General features: G+C 50.5%; 1 protein-coding gene across 2 annotated transcripts in view; it reads right to left on the reverse strand.

The window, feature by feature from the left end:
- The window catches only part of MARCO (macrophage receptor with collagenous structure), a 39724-nt gene that overhangs the window by 11018 nt on the left and 17783 nt on the right, over positions 1-10923 (reverse strand). For both annotated transcript variants that reach the window (XM_017643163.3, XM_037001109.2), the window contains exons 4-8: positions 6972-7016; positions 2793-2891; positions 2652-2687; positions 2075-2173; positions 1919-1981 (exon numbers count right to left, since the gene is read on the reverse strand). In XM_017643163.3, coding sequence (XP_017498652.1) covers positions 1919-1981; positions 2075-2173; positions 2652-2687; positions 2793-2891; positions 6972-7016 — 342 coding nt within the window. The remainder of the gene's footprint in view (positions 1-1918; positions 1982-2074; positions 2174-2651; positions 2688-2792; positions 2892-6971; positions 7017-10923) is intronic.

A 10923-nucleotide genomic window follows, 5' to 3' on the forward strand; every position in this document is an offset into this window, starting at 1 on the left:
TGGCAGGAGGCATGTAGGACCAGATTCCTAACCCCCTGAGAGTGGGAGACAAGCCTGGGGGCTTGGGGAGTGGGCACAGTGCCCCTTGTAGGTAAAATCATGGTTTACTCCCATATCCTTGCTTAGTCAAGAACCATTAGTCTGGCAATGGTGGGGGGCAGATCACTTAGGGGAGATCCCCTGTTTATAACTGAGGGATGAAAGTCAGCATCTCTAAGAAGCCAAGCAGAAAACTCAAGGTCAAGACAGTCTCAGGTCCCAAAGTGAGACTCCCTAAGATCTGGGACCAAGGAAGATGGAAATATAAAATTAGAAGGAGCCAGATAACAAGTCAGGGACATCTGAACACCACACCAAGATGGGGCTTTTCCAGAAGGGAAGAACTTCCTGTTGGCCTTCAGGTAGCATCTACATGGCATCAGGCAGCAGATCTCCTGCCCACCCTGACACATGATCCATGAAAAAGGAACCAGCCCTAAGCTGGGTGGAAGGGGAGGGTAGCAAATGTTAGGGATGATGGTGCCATGGCTCCCAGCCACCTTAAGGAAAGCCCCAAAGGTGCAAGGGCCAGAGTCCAAGGCACACCAGGAGGTGACCCCACTCATCCCTCTGGCCAGAACTCCTCACCTGCCTCCATGTCCCAACCTTAGATCCTGGGGACACCAGCCTATAGAGAAACCCCTCACTCCTCCTTGACTTCACTAGCTCTAGGCTCCTCTTCCCTTCCTCCACATGGCCAAGCTCCACTCATCCTCCAAGATTCAACTCAAGTTCTACATAACCCCTGCCTGCACTGGTCTGCCTTCTGCCACCCCCCGCCAGACTGGGGCTACTGTGAACCTAAAGCATTTAACAGACTTAAGACACATTTGTTTAAGGAATTTATCAATCAATCAATCAGTCAATCTGTTAACCCCTTGACCAATGAGAACTGAGAAGACCTGTCCTGGTATGGATCAGTATATGGCCTGGGGATGAGGGCATCCAGTTTGTCAACACAGCATGATCTTCTGCTCTGGCAGAGGAGGGCACTGTGGCAGGTTGTCCACAGACACCCTAGGCAGATGTCCAGCCCTTCCTCACAACCCTGCACTGCTATAGCCCCTCTGGGCCAGAACCTAGCTTCTGAATGGCATGTGACAGTTCTTTATGCCAAAGCCCACATCAGAGTGTGCTTGACACAGTCTGTCTGCCTGTCTCTTGCACCAACCTGTCTGTCTGAGGGCAGGAACAGGTCTTATGCATCGTGCGGGCCCAACACCCAACACATGGCCCAGATTTTCTAAACTACTGTAGGTGCCCAGATTAATTTAGTGACTGGTTAAAATTAGAATTGTGGCTTATAAAGTATATCACATTGGTTTCATGGTTTAAAACCTTGAATAAGCTGGTACAATGGTTTATAAAGTAAACTAAGTTGACATGACAGTTTGTAACCTAGACTAAGTTGGATGATGGTTTATACACTAGTCTCTATGAATTCAGTTACTGTGGGTCATTCCTCCCAGTGTGAGTCCCACTGAGAGAATGTGTTAGGGGTTTCTCAAAACCTCCTGCCAGAAGACAGAGCCCTAGCCCTTGGGGCTCCACAGCAGGTCTTCAGGAGAGGAGGAAACTATGCACACAGCTGGAAAGCAAGCCAAGAGGTGATGTGGGCGAGGAGTACTACTCTCCTCTGTATGTTGGAGGTTGGATCATAGCACTGGAGGCCTTCCAGGAATCCTAGTAGAGAAGGACAGCCCAGCATCTTAAGTTAAAAAGGTCCTGGCAGAGGAAAATATCCTCCTTAATTAGAATGTCTCAGGGTCCAGAGCATAGGAGATCCTCTGCCTCCTTCTGATGGGCCCACTGAGAGGCAGTGCACCCCATCTATCCCTGACATCCAGCAACCCACCCACATACCCACACCCTCTGTTACCTGTGTCCCCCTTGCTTCCTTTTACACCATTGGCTCCTGGACTCCCGGGGCTCCCTGGTGGTCCTGTGCAACAGATGCCCCATGGGCCATGAGGGTCGGTCTGTGTGGATCTTCAGACATAACTCCCCATGCCCACCATGGGACCGAGGATCTCACCTGTTAGTCCAATAGAACCAGTGCTGCCAGGCTCACCCTTGGCACCTGGGGGTCCTGTCGCACCTGGAGGGCCTGGAAGACCCTTCACTCCAAGTTGTCCTGAAAGTTAAGTCATGACTGCAAGGCTAGAGGAGGTTGGCAGAGGGCCTGGCTGCCCACCCTCTCAACACATCTTTGTTCTCAGCAATGAGACGTGTACCTCTTAACATTTATATGTTCCCTGGGCAGCTATAAACATCTGTCTTTAGAAGCCATGAACTTGTCCTTTTAGTGGCAGGAAAATTACAATTTCTGTAATTTACTAATATTTTCCACTCATGCTGCAGAGTTTGGGGCTTATGGACTTACTAGGAGCTCTGGATGTTCAGCTCCACCATCCCCCTGGGCAACAGAGGGGGGTGATGCTCTAAAGAAGAATATCAACTAATCTTGCTGCTCTGTTCCTCTTAGGAGAAGCCAGGTTTTAGGAAACCCGGATAGTCTAGGTTAATACCACAATGAAATAAAAGACAGGGGAGCCATGTCCTGCCCAGGGACAGTGGTAGCAGGATGTTACCTTGATTTCCACAGTTCTTACCTTGATCACCTTTGATTCCAGGATTTCCAGCCACACCTAAAATGAGGAAAGACTTTTAGGGCTTTTTTCCCCCCTTTAGCTCAGCATACCAGGAAAAAAGGGAACACATAGAGGCGTGGACCTGACTACACAACCTCTTACCTGGGGAGCCTGGATCCCCTGAGTCGCCTTTACTCCCCTGGGCTCCAGGGTGTCCCATGGCCCCTGTGTCTCCTTTGGTGCCCTTCTCCCCCTTGCTTCCTGAAAATCCAAGGGGTCGTGGTTATGTATGGGAGGAGGGCAAACCTGGCCACCAGATCCCACTCTGACACTTCCCATCCCACCCGAATTCCAAACTTAAGACTTCTTGAGCTCCTACTTGGTGCTCATAATATTTGGAAGGTATGATGGTTACCCTCAAGGAGCATGCCACCCTGTCCCTGAGAAAAGACATAAACTCATGAAATGTGGTCAAGGGGACCTGGCCTGGCTGAGAGGCAGCAGAAGGCCTGGAAGCCAGGCTCTGGGGCTCTGGTCAGTGCCCTGGTCCCCGTGGGAGGGACCACAGCTCAGACTCAAGCCATGCTGCCCGGCTCGTAGTGTTATTTGCATTTGGGGAATTTATTTTTTAAGCCTCCTACACTGAAATTTGAATATACCAGAAAACAGATCCCAGATGCTGAGAATAGAACTTTGAGGAACTGATGGAGAGAAAAACATTGCAGCACACTGTGTTCCTGCCAGCAATTCAGCCATGGGCTAGCCTGATGCCCAAGGTTTCAAGTTTTCCACTTGTCATCAGCATTCGAGGTGCATCCCAGCCTATCCTCTCCTAGGTCCTCTGTCGCTCCCTCCTCCTTTCTGCCGCTGCTAGGTGCATATCAATTGAGGGAGGCTCTTCACAAGGCAGGACTCAGCAACCCTTTCTCAAACTGTAAGGAGAGGGCTGCCCAGCCCTTGCCAGCCGCACCGCGCAGGGTCTGCCCATCAGTAACCCACTGGCTTGGCGGGTATTCAGGAAGCTGGGGAAGTCCAAGTCCCATTGGAGCAGCTCTGGAGCTCAGGCCCTGGGACTGGTTTTTTGGGATGGAATCTGGTTAAAAGGCTCCACTTAATTAGCTTCCTAGAGTTCAGAAGGATGCAGGCCTTCTCTTGTGAATTGGGAAGTTGACAAAATGGTCTGAAGCCCAGAGAAAGAAACATGTGTCATTCAAACCTTTCTGGGTCTAAGCTTGGAGTGATGTCAGGGCCAAGGCTTGGGAATTAGATTCTATGAGAATGTTTGGATCCCTGAAGGAGGACTATTCCTTGGCGGGAAACAAAAGACCCCTAAGACCTGGGTCGCAGGTGAGACCTCATGTCGCCTCAGATATAAGCAGCAAAGAAGGTCCTTCTTGGCCATGCAGAGGGTTCACTTTGGCAGAAGGGCCCAATGGCACTTGTTAGAAGGGACCAAGAGTAATTTCCCTGAGGGAGTTTGTTGGTGCCCTCTTGCTCTGAGCCAGCCAGGCCAGACTGTGATGTTATGGCAGTTACTCGGCTGCATAAAGGTTTTTGAGCAGGGTCTGGGATAGAGTGGTCTGAATGGCTGTAACTTCCATGTTTCCATCAGAAGGGACAACTTGGGGAAGTGGGGCTGTGTTAGTAAAAGGGCCAGAATCTGGATCCAACTGACGAATCACTGCTGGTTCTGACTTCAGAACATTCCCATCACAGCTGGAGGTGAAGTGAGGAAAATAGATGTGTCTCCTGAACTTCACTTCCTTGGCATTACCCATCTGCTGAGGCCGAGAACAGAGAATCTCAATACCACTGGGCAGGTCTCCCTTGGTTGGCTAGCCCTGTCTCTGCCAGCAGTAGATTGGGCAAGCAGTGAGTAAGAGACATCTTGTGATCATGGGAAAGGAAATTTGAGGAGAGAAAGGGGAGGTTGGAGTCCTGACTTCTGAAGAATCAAAACCATTGCATTTCTGCTTGCCATTTGCAGCATTTCCAGGTCTGAGTCTGTGTGTGGATTTGCTGCCTCGGTGTATGGCAGTGGGTCAGCGTGGGATGGGACCCAGTATGGCTCAGACTCCACATGGCTGCCTTGACAAAGTCTGGGCCTCCCTTCCTCATTGCAAAGGGACCACAGAGGACCACCTTTGGGATCATCCTCAAAGTCAACTGTCCAGCTGGCTGCTGGTGCAAGGGCCCTGCCTTCAGTCCCACCAAGGAGGGTTCCACACAAATCCTTCCTCCCCGGCAGGGGTTAACCCCTGACACCTGAGTCTGCCCACTCTTACCTTAACTCAGGGAAACTGGTTCCCAAAACCTTTGCCCATGGGTCCTCATTCTTCTTCTGGGCACCACCAGAGTGAGTTTATTTTCTCTTCCACAAGGGCCTTTCTATTTTTTGAGGCTGGCTGACACAGCCCTTTAAGGGCTCTCTTCGTGAGGGCAAGCATCTGTAGTTTCTTATAAATAATTCCTATTTGCTGATACAAATAGGAATTCCTGTTTGTATATTATATTCCTGTTGTAATTATATTCCTGTTGTAATTAATCCTCATTGAAGGCTGCTATTATTATTGTCCCCCTTTTATAGGTGAGTAACCTGAGAGTCAGAGAGGTTGAGTCATTTTCCCAAGGTCACACAGCTAGTGAACCATATTAGAACTGAGGTCTGTCTGATCTTGGAACTGACGTCCTTCCCTTCCACCTTACAAGATTGCTAACACTACTAATAATAATGGTTTCCCTTTATTTAGCACCTACCATGTGGCAGACAGATTAAAATATAATCTCTAACTCTTATTACTGTTCTGCTAGGTATGTATAATTCAATTATTATTATTTTAATTTAATTACCATTCTTCTCTGAATTGAAGAAATTAAATCTCAGTAGTTTTAGTAATATGCTTGGTGACACAGGTGAGCAGGAGCAGAGCGGGGATGGCAGCCAAGACTGCTAGCGCCACCGCCACAGGAGGGACCCTCAAGAGGGCAGGAGACAAGATCACGGCCAGAGCCCTCAGGCAGTGCCTCTCACTGTGCCCCCCAAACTGCCAGGGTCAGAATCATGTGGGGCCTTTGAAACAGAATCTCGGGTCTGACCTGCATTTTGAACAAGTACCCCACATTGTTCTCATCCATGCCCCACAGCTTGAAAGCATTGCTCTAGAGATGGTACCTGCCATCAAGGGGGAATTCTAGATACCTGAAGTCCCCCTTCTTGAGTCCCCATTTTGCCTCACTGCCAGCAGTCTCCCTCCTTCCCCAGGCCCACCTCAGGCCCCTACTTCTGTCCCTCACACTTCTCTCCTCTGAGCTCCTAGCCCTGCCCGTGTCCCCACCTGTCATAAGTTGGCCTGGCATGAAACTGTTCCCCCTCACATTTCTCTTAGCTTTAGCTTTCCTGTCCTTTGCTCACCTCACATCAGGGAGCTGTGTGTTCTCCTGGGATGCCTGCAGGTGGAGCACAGCCATGCCCTCTGTGGGCACTGAAGAGGCACAACTGTGCAGAGTGGGGGCCCGGCCCCTGCTGGTCATAGAGCAGTAGACTCATTTGGATCCCTCCCATAAAATTCCTTCCAAAGATGGGCTCTTCAAGAAAGGTGTTCCCTCCTCACAAGTCCTCTTCTGTAACCAGTGGAGCATTCTTTCTGCCTCTGGGGCCTGGCGGGTAGAGACTGGGTCACTCTAGCTCCTTGTACACCCCATCTGCTCTCTCTAGTAATGTCTAACCGTCTTTGCATCTTCACATCTGGACAGTGTCCACCTGTTCGGGGATTTGAAGTTTGGAGGGTTTGAGCGGAGAGTGCAGTTGAGTGAGCCAGTCCACGGGTTCTGACGCTTGGTGGCAGCCGGGGTCCCTACTTCTGCACCCAGCCAGGCCGGGGACTTTCATAAGGCAGCTGGGCTGAGGCTACAGCCTAAAAGGCACCATCATGGACTTTTATTCATTATTTCTAGTCCTCTAGCGACTCTCTACAGTGCTTTTGTCTCCATTTTACAACAAAGAAACTAAGAAAGGTGAGGGAATGTTCTCAAGGTCACAGAGCTAGTTCATAATGGAGGCGAATGTGCCAAGCCCCTGCTGGACCAGAGAGCTCTCCCACGTGCTGCTTCCAGGCTTGAGATCCCAGCACCAGGAGTAGATGGGAGCACCCAGCTCTGCCTCTCTTCCAGGGATGCAGGGTGCTTCCTAGCACCCTGGCCCAGTCAGGGTCTCGCGTGGCTGGCTGCCTCACACACACCCCGCCGGGTGCTTAGGCTCTGGAGCAGGTCTGTGTGCAGCCCTCCACAGCCTCTGAGGAAGCCTGCTGTGTACACCAGTGCACACACGCAGCCCCTACTCACCTGCTTGTCCCTTGATTCCTGGTGGACCTTGAGGTCCTGGTGGACCTGGACAAGGAGGAGAAAAGGAAAATTGGGCCAGAAGATAGAGGCAGGCAGCGGTGGCTCCATTGTGTTCTTTGGTCCCCTGCTGAGTGGGGGAGGCCAGGCCTCCCCAGGGTTCTTTGACCTGGGAGACATGAGGAAGGGGAGCAGGGACACCAGCGACCTGACCAACAGGGTGGGTGACAGTGCCGCTCGCTCCACGGTATTCATTCAACAAGCTGTTGCTAAGAGCCAGGGCAAACTAAGAAAGGAAAGAAAAGACAGAGCGCCTTCCTTCAAGACGCCCCCAGCCTGGCAGGCCTGGACACTTGTGCAGATGATGTCTTCTGGGGAAGGCTGAGTCGGACGGACCTGGGTTCCAGCAGGAGCACTGTCAGCTGGGTGACCGTGTGACCATCGGCACATTGCTCAGAGCCTCACTCCCTCACCGCTGACATGGGCTGACATGCTGGTCACACAGGACCGTCCTGCGGCAGTGTGGGGACCCACGAAAGCTCCAGGTAAATGGTGCCACTTTGGCCCTGACTCGCAGGTAGCTCTGCACCTTCCCAAGTGTGGCTTTGCAGACTCAGGTCACAACAACCTGCAAAAGGGCAGGGCTCCTCGGTCTGTCCTGTCCATTAGGCTGCTGTAACAAGACACCATGGAGCAGGCACCTTATACACAACAGAAGTCCTCACAGATCTGGGGGCCAGATGCCCAAGGCCAGGGAGCCAGCATGGTCGGACTCCTGCAAAGGCCCTCTTCCGGGGGGCAGACCTCTGACTTCTCACTCTCTCTGCCCAGGGTAGAAGGAGTGAGGCGGCTCTGTGACCCTTACAAGAGCATGAAGCCCATTCATGGGGGCTCCACTCTCATTACCCAATCATCTTTCAAAGGCCCACTTCCTGCTTCTATCACCTTGGGCATTAGATTTTCAACATATGAATTTGGGGGACACCCCATTCAGACTACAGTGCATCCCCCATCACTGTAGAGGAGTGCCTTGCCTCAGGTCATGGTTCGGAGAGAGGTTGGTAGATTCCAGGTCTCCCAAAGGCAAAACCTGCACCTGTGCAGTGGCACCATGCTGACAAAGCCCATGACAGGCCAATTCAGGGATCCAAAGTGCTATGTCCATTTTATATGTACAGACTGGGGTCCAGAGGGTGGAGGCAGAACTGAGGACTAGACGCCCTCACTTCAGTATGAGGTTCCAGGAAGGACACTGCTAAGAATCAGTTCAGGCTTTGCAGCCAGCTCCCACTGCCCCACTGTGTGGCCTCAAGGAGGGCCTTCCTGTGGCCTAGCCTCTTGCTCTCCAAAACATGGGACAGCAGTGGCCTCAGGGGAGCAGCATGAGGTCATGGGACATGGTGAAAATGCAGCAGATGGGGCTACTACTACACTTCTTGGCCAAAGGGAAGAGGTGAGAACCCCAGAGACCCCGTGGGCCCCAGGAATGCCACCAGTGGAGCTCTGGCTCTTCTATTGGATCAAAGCCAGATACTCTGCACTTAGCATTCAGGAGAAGCACTTCACTTCTCACCAGGATGGGTCCAGTCCCTTCAGAGAGCCTTCCCAGGGTGAGCCCTTAGGTTCCCTCTCACCAGGGGCTGTCCTGGTTATGCCTGACCCCTGGGGCAGGTGTGGGGCTGAGGCTCTGGAGTCTAACTCAGCCCCTCCAATCCTGTCTGGGTCAAATCAGCATAGCTTCTGGACCTCAGATTCTTCATGTGTGAAATGGAAATAATAGAACCCAACTGTCCTCTCCTATCCACCTATTGGTTGTCTTCAGGGGCCGTTATGGCCAAATGTATCTTGGGGAGCCCTGACCAGGCAAAGTAGGCCATGGGTTTGGGGAGAGACCAGAGCATCCCCTGGGTGGACCAGGGTGGAGAGGGAACCTGGGAAGGTGGGCAGGGGGCACTCAGGAGGAGCCCAGACCTTTCACAGCCCTAGCCGCTGGAATCACCATTTTCTGTCTCTGGTTTCTGAGCTCCAGAAGAGAATGTGGGAGAAGAAAGAGAAAGACGGAAACAGAAGTAGTCAGAGACAGAGAGAGCATGAAAGAGGCACGGAGAGGTAGAGTTGGAGATTATATATACACATATATATACAGATCTTCCTCGACTTACAACAGAATTATGTCCTGATAAACCATCTTAAGTTGAAAATACAAATCTAAGTGCATTTAAACACCTAATGTACCAAACACTATAGCTTAGCCTAGCCTACCTAAAGGTCCTCAGAACACTTACATCAGCCTATAGTTAGGCAAAGTTATCTAACACAAAATCTGTTTTATAATAAGGAGTTGAATAGCTTATATACTTGATTGAATCCTGTACTGAAAGTGAAAAACAGAATGGTTGTGTGGGGACAGATGGCTATTAGTGTATTGGATGTTGACTGCTGTGACCACATGGCTGACCCGGAGCTGCGGCTGGGGATTGCTGTCCAGCATCACAAGAGAGGATTGGACCACATGTTGCTGGCTCAGGAAAATATCCTTATTCAAAATTCAAACTATGGTTTCTACTGAATGTGTATTGCTTTTGCACCATTGTAAAGTAAAAAAATCTTGAGTCAAACCATTGTAAATCAGAGATCTGTCTGTATATTCATGTAGAGGAAGAGAGACAGAGACGGAGAGATATCAGGGTAAGCCTGTTCCCCACCTGGGATGAGGTGGGCTTTTTGTCTGCTCTGGGAGCATGCTGCTTGCAGCAGGTGATGGAGCAGGTTTTAAAGGTCAGATAAACCCCCTAGGTTGATAAGTGGTTTAAACACTGATTCTCAGCTAAAGTGATAGAAGTTGTTGAAACAGCATCTCCTGAAAGGGGAGGGGCCAATACTCTTCAGACTGGGGGCTACACAGCATTAGCTCATTTAGTCTTTCCAAGAAAAATAACAAGGCAAGTAATAACAACAATAATAAAGCCACCACTCTTGAATACTTACTCAGAGCTGGGCACTGGACTGAGCATTTTTACACTGACTGATCCTCACACCAGACCTCGTAGGTCCTATCTTTACTGCCATTGCATAGGGGAAGACACAGAAATGTTAAGTGACTTGCTCAAGGACACCGAGCTCATTGAGAGGCAGAAACAGGGTTTGTCCCTTGGTCTGCCAGTTGTCCACATCCACACTCCTCCCTCTGTGCCAGGCTGCCTCAAGACCCTCCCTGGCCAGTGGTGTGGTCTGGGCATGAATGAAAAATTATGAGATCCAAAAGTCCTGTCCTGAGGACACTATGTACATTCATTTTCAAGGTAACCTTTCAACCACTCAGCTGACAGAATGGAGTAGGAGTGGGACTGAAGTGTGTGCACATGTGCAACAAAATGTGTGTGTGCTTAGGAGGGAGAAAAAACCACTAAGCCACAGGCTTTTTCCTCAGAGAGCACTTGATATTGTCAGACAGTTTTGCATGTCTCTTCACTTGAATCTTACAGCAGCCCTGTGAGGTAAGTACAATTATCTCCATTATTTTCCATGCAGGTGGGCAACTAAAGTTCCAAAAAAGTTAAGTAACTGGCCCAAAGTCACAAAGCTAGTAAGCAGCAGATCTGGGATTAGAACTGAAGTTAGTCTGAGCCCATAAGCTGCCCCTCGAGTTACATTGTATGTTGTGAAGGTCCTGTGAGAGATGAGCTGCACACCCCTGGAAATGATTGTGGCCAGATGGGGTGGTAAGCTAAGCATCAGGTAACAGGCACCTGGAAGGAGTGCTTATGGGAGAGAGGAGCAGACCTACATTTACAGCTGGGATGCCTGGGGGGATACACGAGGGCTGGTCTTGGAAGATGACTTAGATTTGAGTGGGTGGTGTGGAATGGGGAAGCCATTTCATGTTTCAGGCAAGGCCCAGAAGATGGTGTCCAAGCATGGTCAGGGGAAAGAAAAAAGACCCAAAGGAGGACCA

The sequence above is a fragment of the Manis javanica genome, chromosome 7 (genome assembly GCF_040802235.1).
Source record: "Manis javanica isolate MJ-LG chromosome 7, MJ_LKY, whole genome shotgun sequence".
Lineage (NCBI taxonomy): Eukaryota > Metazoa > Chordata > Mammalia > Pholidota > Manidae > Manis > Manis javanica.